The sequence below is a fragment of the Vigna angularis genome, chromosome 5 (assembly GCF_016808095.1).
Source record: "Vigna angularis cultivar LongXiaoDou No.4 chromosome 5, ASM1680809v1, whole genome shotgun sequence".
Lineage (NCBI taxonomy): Eukaryota > Viridiplantae > Streptophyta > Magnoliopsida > Fabales > Fabaceae > Vigna > Vigna angularis.
The window spans coordinates 35,287,239-35,300,662 of NC_068974.1; the positions used below are offsets into that span (position 1 = coordinate 35,287,239).

The window sequence follows — 13,424 nt, forward strand, 5'->3', positions numbered from 1 at the left end:
AACCGGAATCCAAAATGGATGTGCTTTCAGGGAGTAAAAATCAGTAAATGAAAAAAGTTTTGAACTGATCTTTTAATAGTTCTTCTAGTTTAGTTATTCAAAAGTACTTTTAAATGAATATTTATGCATGAATCGAAGTATGGGTTTTTATTATTTATTATGATATTTTCATTTTGCTAGACGTGTTATATAAATTTTTAATGAATTTATATCATGTTTATTGCTGACTATTATTTTATATTTAAAACATGTAATTATTTGAATTAATGAATTACTGAAAAATCTATCTGAATTATTAAAATTTGAATTTAAAAATGGTTGCCTCTGCGTTCGAATTTTGAATAAATTTGTTTAAAATATATTGCATATTTTCCACCCTTCTGATGAAGGATTTGAATAGAAGTTATTTTCCACCTTTTAAAATATATGTAGATTAGGCTATCCTCTAACTGGAAATAACCTGCGTATTAGTATATTGCATAGCTTATGTAGAGGGTGTATTAAGCATCACAGGCTAGAATGCTAGATTTAATTCAAAACCCATTGGCCACAGCTTTGAATACCTCAAACTTTATGTTGTATAGCATGGAGGTCAAGCACATTACCTTTAACTTAGACGTCGACACTGCCATTTTTTTTCCGTTTTTTTTTATTATTGACACCTGAAGGTTTTCCATTAATTATAAATTGCTGAATGTAATTGGGAGAGAAGTTTGGGAGATTATGTGAAAGCCTAGCTTTTGTGATTGCATTTTGAAATTTCTTCCGCTGAGCATATGGTTGGTTCTGTGATTGCGCATCGAGGTTCTGTAGCATTAAATCAAAGATGAGCGTGAGTGATATCGAACTATTTGTCGTCAACCAATGACTCGCACTTTATTGATCTTTTACCTAATTATATTTTAAATTACATTTTAGAATATAATGTACGGGTGAGATATTGTTTGCTCTAGAATATAATGTATCTTCTTTGACGCTCACCTGTGACTTCATCCCTCTAACATCCCTGCACCCTCATTCATTTCCTGAATTTGATTTTATTATTTTCGTAGTTTACTTTATCCAATGTATCAGACTACAAATATTATGTTGAAAACAAAACCGCAGAAATGACTGGGTAAGAGGCGAAAAAGTCCAAACATTTCAAATTGTCACCAATCCAATCTTTAAAGACGCTTCGATTAAAGTTCACTAGCCGCAAAGCAAAATCAGTCGGTTCAGAAACAAATGACTGAAGGTGGGAAAGTATAGAAACTTTTGTTGCACGTGCTGATCACAAAAGACTTGCTTCGACCTAGTTTACACAAGTGTATATTTAAATTAAAAACTAACATATCACTGCTTTAAATTTCAAATATCTGAGACCAATTTATACAATAATTAAAAATAAAATGATTAAATGCCATTTTGCAAATTGGTTTACTCTACACAGGCTTCTGTAAACCAGTATACCTTCAATTTGTGATCGGTGAAATTGGTGTATAAACTAATTTTGGATCTCCTCTACTAATCCAGAATAGTTCATAAACCAGTATACCTTTACAGTTATAAAACAAAGTACAGATCTCTGTTTTAGAGGTTCTGCAAATGTGAATTAGAGTAAAGTAATGTCCACAATAAAATCCTAATCTAATTTCCCAGCATTTGTCTACTTTAGCAAATTGCAGCGTATCAGAGAATTTTTGCACCTAAGATAGCCAGTACAATCAGGGCATCATTAGGACAAAGCTTGACTTAGTAGTCAATATGGCTTAAGAAACATTTTATGAAGATTGGGTCGTGCCCAAAACCAAGCTTTTGAGGTCCTTCATTTGGCTCTCTAGAAGTTCCCTTGTACTCAAAATCCTATCAGATGCACAATCCTCATCCTGTAGAAGATGAGAAGAAAAACAGTAATGCACAATTTGCATTATTCCAATTATTCAAAATAATCTAAATAAAGTGTGCGTGTTTGAAAGCAATTATTTTAAGAAGATAATCCATTATTCTTTAAAAAATTTACGAAAATTAATAAAACTAAGTGATTATTTCTTTTAAAAAAATAAAACCAAACGCCATAAACTGGGTGTTCAAAACATTTGCGAATGTGTCACTCCCCATCCTCAGATAATGAGAAAGTCCGTCCTTCAAATATTGCTTCTATTGATTATTTGCTGTTTGGATACGTTTTTAAAATAAAGAAATAAACTAAATATAGTGTGTTCAGCTGCTACATTTTTCTTTATAATCTTATAAAATAATTGTGTACTTTATAATCTAGCTATTAAAAAAAATCAACTGCACAAGAAAAATTAACTTGAAAGCACAAGCCATAAAATACCATTTCGAAAAATAGCACTACTTTAACTTTTTACCTCGAAGGGAGACATACACAAAACTTATATGATATGCATTGTGAGAAGAGTACGGGATGAGTAGTTACTCACCTCACCGGGTGAAGCTGCTACAAGTGTCAAAAGAGTGACTGTGGCAGTCTGATAATCCGTTAAAATCTTGCATGCCGACTCGTCTACCTTATCCTGAAATCAATACATATTAAATAAAATCACGGAGAACTTCCGAAAAGTTGTTGTAAATCATTACATTGACTAGTTGCAGTCAACCTCACAAACTAACAGCAGAATGGAAATAACTAGGGTAATAGATTACTTCTCTCAACACTCCTTTAGCCCTTTAGGCGTCCCATGCTATTCAGCTTTAGATAGTGAGCAAAATAAAAAATATTATTTGAGTGTTTTTCAATTACAACTATTATTTTTATTAGAATCTTGAGGTTTCCTTTTTCCTCGTTATCGTCAACGCTAAACGTGCCCAAAACACTCATTGTATGTGGTGTTAAGCAACACAGGTGTCGCAAATTATTTTCAACAAAAATGTGTAAAAAATATTACAACATTTACTACTTGCGTTAATATTATATCACACTGCAGCAGCTGGTAGATCATCAGGTAACAATGATAAAAAAAATAATAATAAAGCGAGCCCCTCCAACCCCGAAAGAAATACAGAATAGACACTCAATAATCGAGTATTGAAAAGAGTTAATTCAACCCAACTTAGTCCCTCAAGAAAAAAAAAATCAACAAACAATACTTAAACATTACTTTCATGGAACGCTTGCGATTGAATTGTCCAGCTTTTTAAGGATCAAAGTGTCTTGGAAATAGAAAATTATTATTACTGGAAGTACAAAAAAATCTAATTCCAAGGTTGTTGCCCATCTACCATTGTTGTCTTTAGTCTGATTTATGCAATCCGTGTATATTTGATTTTACATTACTAAGTGTTTATAGTTGTGATTTGATGCATAACTAAATCAAATTGACAGAAAGAACATACCCTTAAATGAGAAATGGCAACGGAAATGGCCCTTCCAGGAGCATGAAGAGCTTTGTGGTAAACCTATTCATACAAGGATTTATGTTTATTAATTAGACAAAGGGAGGTGGGGACAAAAAAGAAAGACTTTAGTTACCTGGATATAAAGTAAAGAAACAACTTTTGCTAGAAGTGATACAGGGTCAGTCTCAGCAGAAACTTGAGATGTCAATTCCTGTTTAATAATAATGATAGAAGGCACTCAGTTTAAGAACAACCAAACTGTAGGGTATCATTAAAAAACTGATTTGAGTTTTATGTGGAATTGCTTCCCTAACTACTATTAGGGAGAATTACAATCTAAGTATAAAAAAAAGATATCTAATAGGGGAATTAACTGAAAGAATAGCAAATCATGTTGAAATTACAATTAATTATAAAGATAAACCGAACCAGAAAGGATCAGTTAACTATACATTGAAACTCACTTAATGTTTTCTTGTTGGAATATCTTAGATGTTCATACTGGCAGCTAGCAAGTATTCCATGCACTGCACAGGTATGCTTAAATAAGAGAAAAACTTATTTATGAATAAAAAAAAATTAAATGACCAATGGATTATTTCATTATTAACAAATAATATTTTATTTTATTATACAGGAATATATGAAATACATAAGAGTTTAAAATTGGCTAGAAAGCTTTGAAAGTAAATTATTTAAATGAATAATATCCCAATTGATATGGTGTGTTATTAATTTATATTTTAAAATTAAATTAAAGTTAAGACTACCAAAGATTACAATAAACATTAAACACATGGTTCATTCTAAAGAAGTTATCGCCAATTTGATATCAAGTATAAAGATGCAAATTTTAAATTTTTAATGAAATTGAAGATAAACAATTTTAAGAAATAATATTTGAAAGGAATAAAAAGATGTAAGAGAAGCTAAATGACTGAATGAGGAAGAGAAGAGAATGTCTCTTTAAGAGTGAGGACTCGAATTTATAATATAGGGGTGTATAGCATACATGTATATATAGCAAAACAAACTAACGAGCAATTTTAGGAGTTAACTTACAATTTTTATTCATTTAATAATTAGGATTGAATGTTGTAATTGTTCTCACATCCCAGATTGATTAGAGATATGACTAAGTTGAAGTATATAAATGGATACAAATTTCGTATTACAAGTTGGTTTTACGAGACTAAGTTGGGTTTAAAGTCTACTTAATAAGATGGTACAAGAGTTTATCCTAATACATTTTGTTAGGTCCATCATCTTATCCACTATTGGACTATCCATCAATATTTAATCACGCTCAAGATATCTAGTTCTGAACATGGGAGTGTGTTATAAATCTCACATTAACTAAATATATGACGAAATTATATTATGTAACTAGGTGTACACCTTACCTTACTAACCCATTATGTAAAGTTGAGTTAGATTTAAAATCTATTTTCTAAAAATAATTAATGTTTGCACTAATACTTTGGTCCAGTGGTCCCATAATCATTAAGTGGTAGCCTGATCACAGCCTTGTCCAAGTGACGGCAGAAATTTGTGGATTGAAAAGATACTACACTTGGAGTCTCCTTTTCAACTATTGTCTACTGACAGAAGAGTGTTATCTCTCTTGCTCACAATCTGACTCTCCATACTCACTAAGCTCAAAATATTGACCCGTTCTGTCATTTTCCTGCCAAGCAATTGTCTGTTCAGCACATCCCAGCTCATAATAAGGCTGAAGCATCTTGAGACAAACTCAAGATACTTTAGCCTTATTCTAAGTCCCACCCACCTTGAGTTTGTGGGTAGGGGGAGGAGAATTGTACAAGAGAGCAGTTCTTTGCCTGACTCAGGCAATTAGTGGGTGGTTAACTCAATTACACAGTTGTCATAATGCAGCTGTCCTACAAACACCTCTTTAACACTTTGATTCAGTGCAAGTAATATGATATATTTCTTCTCAAATTCTCTTTGAACCATTCCGTGTTAATGCCATAACCAGCATCAACAATATTTGAAGAAAAATCTAGCCTCCACTAAATTCTAGTAAATTTTTTCATAAATGTAAACATATATATACCTTACGATATGAATGTAAGAGTGTTCTTTCTAGTTTCTTGTCAAGCTTTTTCAGAGGCAGCCCACTGGAAAAATTAGTGATGAACTATGTATAAGGTATCACATCATGAAAGAACAGTAAAATCAATGAATAAGTTCTACAAACAAATATAGACTCAATACCTCTCTTCTGTAACCATTCTAAAAGCAGCCATGAATGTCTCCACACTCTGTTGTATTGAATACTCAAATATTAGTTATAGTTTTAAGAAATAACACAACAATATGCCTTCTTGGATGAGTTTCTCTCTATAAGCTCAGTTTAGAAGAGAAAAAATAAGAGGAATAATTGAAATTAGTTTCTTCATATGCTAAAATTAGTTTATGCATGAGTTCATTTGTAAAATCTTTCTAATACAGTTTTTCTACATTTTTCTTCGAACTTGAGCATAAGCTAATTTTAGGTAATGGAGAAGTTAAGTTCTTCTTTTTCTTCCTATTCTTCTCTCTTAGAAAAGTTTATGGAGAAATTTCTCCAAATAGACCCAACTCCAACCAACTAGCAGTATTTGTTGAGAACTGAAAAGTCAGGTAAACCTATGTAAAAAACCTTTAAATGAGTAGTGTTTCTGAGTTAAAAATGCCGACCTTTCCTTCCAATGATTCAACAACAGCAAGAGCCTTGTTTGCAAGAGCTCCTGGAAAACTCTTAGACTGCAAAAGAAAATAATATAAGAGATTGATATCATTCTATGTGGTCCTTCAAAATGGTGATCCTCAGCAAAAATATGACACTGAAACAAAGTTTGCTCACTAAACAAAAATATGATGCCCAGTGTCAAATACTATATAGAGCCTTATTCTTACAATTGCAGTTCTGTCAGCAGGACTAAGTGAAACAAATTCAGAATTTGGAGCTTCCTGCACGTCAAGTCCATTCTTTAATTTGTTGTGCTCATCCTGCAGATGATAATTTAGAATTAGATTTAGATCTTATTAAACTCGAGAAACATTAACAAAGGGTTAGATATAATACCAGGTTACGAAGAAGCAAATCCACCATAGGAGCTGCTACTGTTCTTAGTAAATGCCTATGCAGAACAACCTGACCATCAAATAAGCGTTAACTTATTTAAAGTTCATCAATGACAACAACACAAAATTCCAAATAACTGAATCAAACTTACAGAAGTTGATTGATCATCTTCAAACAATTCCAAGGCCTTTTCATACAGCTGCATGTTTAAGAAAGACTGCCAGAAAAAATAAACAATCAACATAGGGAAATGTACACACTAATTTTACATGTCTAGAAAAGTATCCCCAAATGAAAGAAGGAAAGAAAGCTACATAAAGACAAAACAATAGTGAATGCAGTAAAACAAAAAAAGAAATGCAATTTTAGCAGTCAAACCTCGTCAAGTTTCTTCTGCAAATTATCAAGCAAACGTTTCATTCTTTCTGCATTGTTTGTATGCAGTGCCTTCTTTTTCTCCACCCAAGAACTGATTATTGTAGGCCTTAATTGGTTAGCCAAAGGCCTAAGAATTATTTCAGGATCATCTATACCTATCAATTTATATCACTACATTTGAGAACATTGGGTAAAATATATATGAAAGAAAGAAAAAAATTGATAGCTAAGTCAACAGACCTTGTTCTTCAAAATCAGAAACTAATGCTGTAATTTTCTGCATGATCCATTCTTCTGAGGGACTGAGATCTTCCTCTTTTATTTTAAGCAACTCTTTCCTAGAACCTGTCTTTGAATCAGATGTTTGTGCAGATGTGTCCTTACCTCTTTTCTGGCCTCTCTTAGATTTTGTCAAAGTCTGTTCCTGGTTATCTGCACCACTTTCAGATAGATTTACTGCTGCATTCCCTGTGGCTTTCCCCTTTTTCTTCTTTGATCCTTTATCAGCTTGCCTGTTGGCACCAACATCACTTGCCATCTCATTGGACTCATTCAACCTGCTCAACTCCCGTCCTACTTTAGCTTCATTGGGTACTTTCACATTTCCAGGCATGGTAGAGCCAGCAGACCTTGAAACATCTAACGTCTCCAACTCTTTCACAACATGATCACAGATGTCCTAGTAGATGATGGAGAAACATACAGGCATCAGAAAACCATCGATAAAAAATAGTTGGAGATAGATATTTTCATTCAACAGTAACTTCTACACTTGATTTTCAGATCTTAAGCAAGAAAGGAGAAGAAGCAAAACAAAATCTGCATATTGTGAAGGAAATTAATCACAGAAAGGAATATAAAGCCAAAAAGGTCATACATATGTTCATCTAAAAAAGGGTCGAACATATAAGCTATCATCTAACTCAGTTCTAAACAGTAGATGACAATGCAGGCAGTTTATATCACCACTTTTTTTAGGATTCCCATTGGTAGCCGTGTATGGAGACCTGAGTAGTAATTTTCTGAACTGTTTATTCATGGCAGTCCTGAACCCCTTGTAAGACAATTTCATAACAGACGTCTAGCACCTAAACTTTTGTTCTTATTGCAATAATAAATCTGTTAAACCAATCTTCAAACTGCACACTAGCAGTAGTGCGTGTTTGCCTAACTAAATAGACAACTTGGTTTGTAAATTAAATAATTAAGTTGACATCTACAAAACTACATCAAATACCACATCATACCTTTATAAAGCTGCTGCTCAACACATAAAAATCCCCAAAAATGTGTGCTTTGTTAGACTGCAAAGAAATTGAAGCTTATCAACACATGAATCAACAGCACTGAACATAAGTCTGCGATATAGTTTAGTATCACCTTAAGAGCATTTTGCACAGATTGACAAAAGGACAACATTTTAGAAGCATCTTGAGGTGTAAAAGATGAAGGTAACAAGGAAAGAGAATCACTCCTGCAACATTGTTATATTAGAATACAATGCTTTGAAATAATTGTGTTCTAAACAGTAAATATAATTTTCTAGAAACATGGAATTATCCCGTTCTGCCTAATGAAGAGAAAAAGCGGGGATAATGGAAAGAAATTTTAAAGAACTTACCAGCTACCACGGTCAATAGCATCCTCCGTAGCAGCATCTAGCATCTCAATCATAGATTGATGAACAAATGTGGTAACCAAAGGTTTGCCTTCAGGGTATCTGGACTAAATTGGATTGCGCAAACTTAGGCTTCATTAACTAAGCTAGGGAAACAAGTAGTACAAAATATTTATTTCACAAATATCTTTGATTCTAAAAAGAATCAACACAAGAAGAAATTAGCTACCTGCAAAAATTGAATGGGCTGGGGAATTCCAAGTTTGTGCAGCGCCTCATAGGTGATGAAAGAATTCTATAGCATACAAAAAAGATGGCATAAAATGAATACAGCAGTTTGGAATTTTTCTTTACCAGAAGAGACTGTGAAGTTTACAAAGGCATTTACCAAAAATATACATGTAAAAGATAGAATATACAAAGAATAAACGGGTAGAAGTCAGTCATTACACAAATCCAATCTAGCGAACTTGTATTGAAAGTTTATATAGCTCTGATCAACGGATCATATGAAATAGGCCAAAATGTTGGCAGCTTCAACAAAAAGGGAAAGATTAGAGAACTGACAGATCATACCTGAGAAAAAAATGACTCCACAAACTCCCTTTGTGCAACAGCAAATACCTGTTGTGTGACAAAAGTAGCGTAAGTCATAACAAATACTTTCAAAGATCTATTACCTAAGTTTATTTCCTGAAAAGGTATAAGCTATAGCAGTTTATTTCAACCCATGGCCACTAATGGTCACACCGTCAGGGAATTTATTGATGCAAACTAAAAGCCTAGTTAGGGAAAGCATCTATTAACAGGTTAATTATTACGAATGTATGAGCTTAGAGAACAATTGATTCTGCATTAGAAACTGCATAATAGCAGGTGTACAAGAAATAACTGCTGGCAATTATGTATTAGATATATATTTGAATGTAGATTGTGTAATTAGGAAGGGTGCAGTTATTTGCATTTTGTGGACAGAAAACATTCTCTGTAGGAGACTTTCGTCTGTGAAGCACTAAGTGTATAGCTGCATTGTTCATGATTTCAGTGCTAATGTCATACTTTATCAATTGGCGTTCTATAAATATTGACTGACGAACAGGAAATATACTTGAATCAAAAGAATACCAAAATCCTCCCAATTACTGTCAATTAAACACTCGGTGGACAAGGATCCAGAGGGGAACCACTCCACAGGCCCAAAACAAATATGAGAACCACAATCCAGGTATCGCTCTAGCAATGTACAGAGGAATTCAAAACAGGCCACTTACAGCCGGTGTCCAATGTACTCCTGCACGAAGTGACCCTAGAACCTCCCCTTCCTTCACCAGTCCGTTAAACAATGACTGGAAGAAAGATCCTTCAACAGCCAAACCGCTGGTTCCGTCAATTTCTTGCAGCAACTGCTGCAACGAACTCCATACCACAGTCAAATTGGTTGGAACAGTGGTGCCCCGCACAGCGCCTCGAACCATGGCACCAACACGAGCCACGTAGGCAGGAGTATACAGCTGGCCACCTTCAAGCCTTCCTTTCACCTATTTTCAAAATCCAGCACTCATCAAAATGCAATTCTCACTCTCCTTGAAAATTCAACAAAGCACATTCAAACCAACACACACAGACTCACAATTCTTCCAAGGCGCGGGTCCAACACGGAGGCAACCAAGTCCAAACCGACGTTCAATTGCGCCGCGATCTCCGTCAGCGCAATCTGACTACACTCCTGAAGCCTCTCGTTAATCTCTTCCGCGACTGAGTCCCAATAAGAGCTAGACATGATTTCTCCCTGAGTCAACATGAGTTCTCGGTGTGCTGTTACAACGCTCTGCGCCTGCTTCTCCACGTAGTACAAGTCAACTCCAGTAGAGTCAGCGAGATCGATCAAAGAAACGCGCCCTAATCTCTTCACCTCAGCCACCATATCATTCCTCAGTTGATCCTAACAACATGCGCAATCGCTTTAATAAACGTTTGATTAAGATTAAGCATTATCACAACTCAGTGAACGAAGCTATGGAATATAATAGATTATCGGTTACTGAATCCATTGAAAATGAAAATTGCGAGCGATGAAACCTAATCGGCAAAAGAAGAAGCAGAGAGAGCGTACGAGAGTGATGTACTCTTTGCCGGAGACAGTGTGGAGAAGTTCGAAATCAATGATTTGGAGTTGCTGCAGTTTTTGGACCAATTCGACGACGTTTCGCTCTGATAATCGAATGCTCGACTTGGCTTGCTGCGCGAACTCGAATTGTCGCTGCAGCTCGAGCAGTTCGTCGTCCATGGTTTGATCTTCACGCACACTCCGAATGCGTTTCTCTTTCGCCCTTCGGAAGATCACTGAAATGTTCTTCGGTTTGTATTTGTAGTGACGACTGAAATTGTGTTTAGTTACACGCTTTTGTTGAAGAAAGAATTTCGATCAAGGAACAAATCAATAGTTTCCCAGTGCTCTTGTTTATTAACTTATTATTTTGTATAGTTTTATTATATAAAATTTAATTTTTATGCGTAAATATTTTTAAGATTTTATTAAATTTCAACTTATTGATAAACTTGTGTATTTAATTCTTTTGACTTTATATTAATTTTTTTCTGTAGTTTATATTTTTTATGGAGTTCCTGCTATATAGCTTTTTTATTGGTCGAGAAATGCTTAGTCAATTTTTTTATTTACTTTCACAAATTAAAAATATATAAAATTTTGTAATTAATTTGAATCAATGTTAAAAATATAAATGACTTTGATTTTATTATAAATGTTAGATAATATTTTTCTTATTTATATTAATGATAAGTAATAGTTTTTGAGCTATTATAAATGAAGACATTACATTGAAGAATATGTTTGACTTCGACATGTATAAACAAAATTTTAATTGATGGAAAAATTGAATAATATATATTTAATTAAAAATATAAACATTAAAAATACTAAATATAAAAAATATTATTAATTTAATTAAAAATATTTAACTTTATAATAAATGAAAAATTTAATTAAATTTAATTTTAAATTACAAAATTTATATGATATTCTTCTTTCATTAAATTTAAAGTTTTATAGAATTTATATGTTAAAGTTTCCTTAATAGCTTAAGACTATTTTGTTTCAACGGTAAACCACTCTTTAATAAAAAAGTATAAAAATCCTTTTTAACTCTTAATTAAGTTTATTAAAGAAAATAAGATTTGAACTCGAATATAGATAATAGATGGACTTAGATTAACTATGTTGACCCATTTATTTGGATTTAGAGCTTCGACCTTTGGACGTTTTTACTTTGTTGTAAAAGCAAACGCACTCTTTGTTAGGAGGTTGATCCACGACTCTTCGTATCCACCATTTTCGAATTCGATGTCTAATTATTACTTGGTAAGTCGTCATTGTACCCATAACCAAAAACAAATGACTTTTTAGATAATTATTATAAATTGGAAAAATGATCGTGATATTAATCGAAAATACAATTTTTAAAATATTATGAATCTATAGATTATTTAGTATACTCTTCTTTATCTTCATAAATTTTTAACAATTTCTTATTTTTGTATTTGTAATTTGGTGGAATAAACTACTTTTTAATAATTTTTAAATTGTAATTTCGTCCTCAATTTGGCATGTAGCAGCGGAGGCCTCGTCGGGAAGCATTGCAGGGGTTGGACACGCTAGAGGAAGAAGAAGGAGATAATTTTGTCATTTCGTCACTGCTTTGGAGGTGTAAGAAGGAAAAAGGGAGGTGCAAGAAGAAAGAACCATAAGTAGAAGGGTCCATGGGCTTTAAGCATATATAAAATTAAACTGATTATATGAAAATAAGCATGCACTTATAGAGTAAAATACTTTTACATTTTCATTCAATTACAAATCGCATATATGATAAGCATGCTAAATTTAATGATAATTACGTCAATTATAATCGGTTGATAATGTAAAATTTGTTTTGCTAAAAGTACATACGTATTTCTTATAAAGTCTCGTCCTCAAAAAATAACAGACTCATAACACGTTGATGAGTAAAGATGAGTAGAGGTTGATTCAGATGAGAAAGTACTATATATGCTAACGGTATAAATCTTTTTGACATTTCACCTAACAAAATAATGAAAAACTATCACCATAAGAAGGTGTGGGCTTTAATAATAATTACCTTAAAATGTATATTAATCATGTTTTTTTATCTGGTTAAGAGTTCTAAAACTTTTACATTAACAATATATAATTATTAAAAGTCTAATGGTTGTATCTTATCTACATACAAAAAATTTATACATTTAACTCATTAAAAATCGTTGTTGATATAAATTTTAAAATGGTTAGAGTAAAAGTTAAACAAATTTATACACATACTACTGTATAATTGTTTTTTCTTATATCTTGTACTCACCATCAAAATCTCTTTAAAATGACAGTTTCAGTTAAACCCTTTTCAATGTCTACCTGACAAAAAGAGAGTCCAAACCAAAAAGTAAACTGATGTATTTTTCTGTGGATAGTAGAAAAAACTACTGTACAAAGAAACAAAAATAAAGACTGATTCAACCGAGGTCATTCATTCAATCCAGAAAATGCTTAGACCCAATAACAACCATTCTCTTACCTTTTTATATGTCTTCATACATTTTGTCGCATAGCAGAACAAACGGTTCACTCTGACAATTATTGGGACAGTTTTTTCTGGGCATCTTGTCGTTTTGCTTTTTATTTGTTTGTTGCAACTTCATTGTACCAAAGATACTAGAAAACTGTCTCGCCTGGTTCAATGAACTGAAAGAAAAATTATGTTTTCTTTTTATCTTTTTAGTATTATGGGACATGGACAAATTTACATGACTTTTATATTGGATAATAATAAATAACTTTACATTCATTAATCATGCATATAAACTTGAAGAGCTTAATTATTTGACCCATAGTGTCTGTAAGTTGGGTTAAAAACCTGATTAATCACTTAAGAGAATCTTGTTTAAGAAATCTGGGTTATATTAAGC

At 32.8% G+C, this 13,424-nt stretch overlaps 1 protein-coding gene across 2 annotated transcripts; it reads right to left on the reverse strand.

The window, feature by feature from the left end:
- Positions 1–1,517: 1,517 nt before the first annotated feature.
- Positions 1,518–10,890, reverse strand: LOC108340252 (E3 UFM1-protein ligase 1 homolog). 2 transcript variants are annotated; one of them, XM_017577497.2, is made up of 20 exons: positions 10,543–10,890; positions 10,060–10,371; positions 9,701–9,967; positions 9,006–9,053; positions 8,659–8,724; positions 8,433–8,536; positions 8,192–8,285; positions 8,059–8,115; positions 7,052–7,490; positions 6,812–6,966; positions 6,585–6,650; positions 6,434–6,502; positions 6,265–6,357; positions 6,046–6,111; positions 5,581–5,627; positions 5,420–5,483; positions 3,476–3,553; positions 3,340–3,402; positions 2,427–2,519; positions 1,518–1,868 (listed from the first exon to the last, which is right to left on the reverse strand). In XM_017577497.2, exons 1-20 carry the CDS (start codon positions 10,714–10,716, stop codon positions 1,764–1,766), a joined length of 2,460 nt encoding a protein of 819 aa, XP_017432986.1. In that variant the 5' UTR covers positions 10,717–10,890; the 3' UTR covers positions 1,518–1,763. The 2 variants fall into 2 exon arrangements, 1 of the variants encoding a protein (XP_017432986.1); XR_008248784.1 differs by lacking the exons at positions 1,518–1,868; positions 2,427–2,519 and adding an exon at positions 3,807–3,869 and having other exon boundaries at positions 3,367–3,402; positions 10,543–10,871.
- Between the last annotated feature and the right edge of the window lie 2,534 nt (positions 10,891–13,424).

Excerpts from the sequence above, each read along its gene's own strand:
- LOC108340252 (XM_017577497.2), bottom strand. The coding sequence starts at position 10,716 with ATGGACGACGAACTGCTCGAGCTGCAGCGACAATTCGAGTTCGCGCAG. Across the intron at positions 8,537-8,658 it reads AGCCCATTCAATTTTTGCAG|TCCAGATACCCTGAAGGCAA; the intron begins GTAGCTAATTTC and ends AATCCAATTTAG. Across the intron at positions 1,869-2,426 it reads TAGCAGCTTCACCCGGTGAG|GATGAGGATTGTGCATCTGA; the intron begins GTGAGTAACTAC and ends CATCTTCTACAG.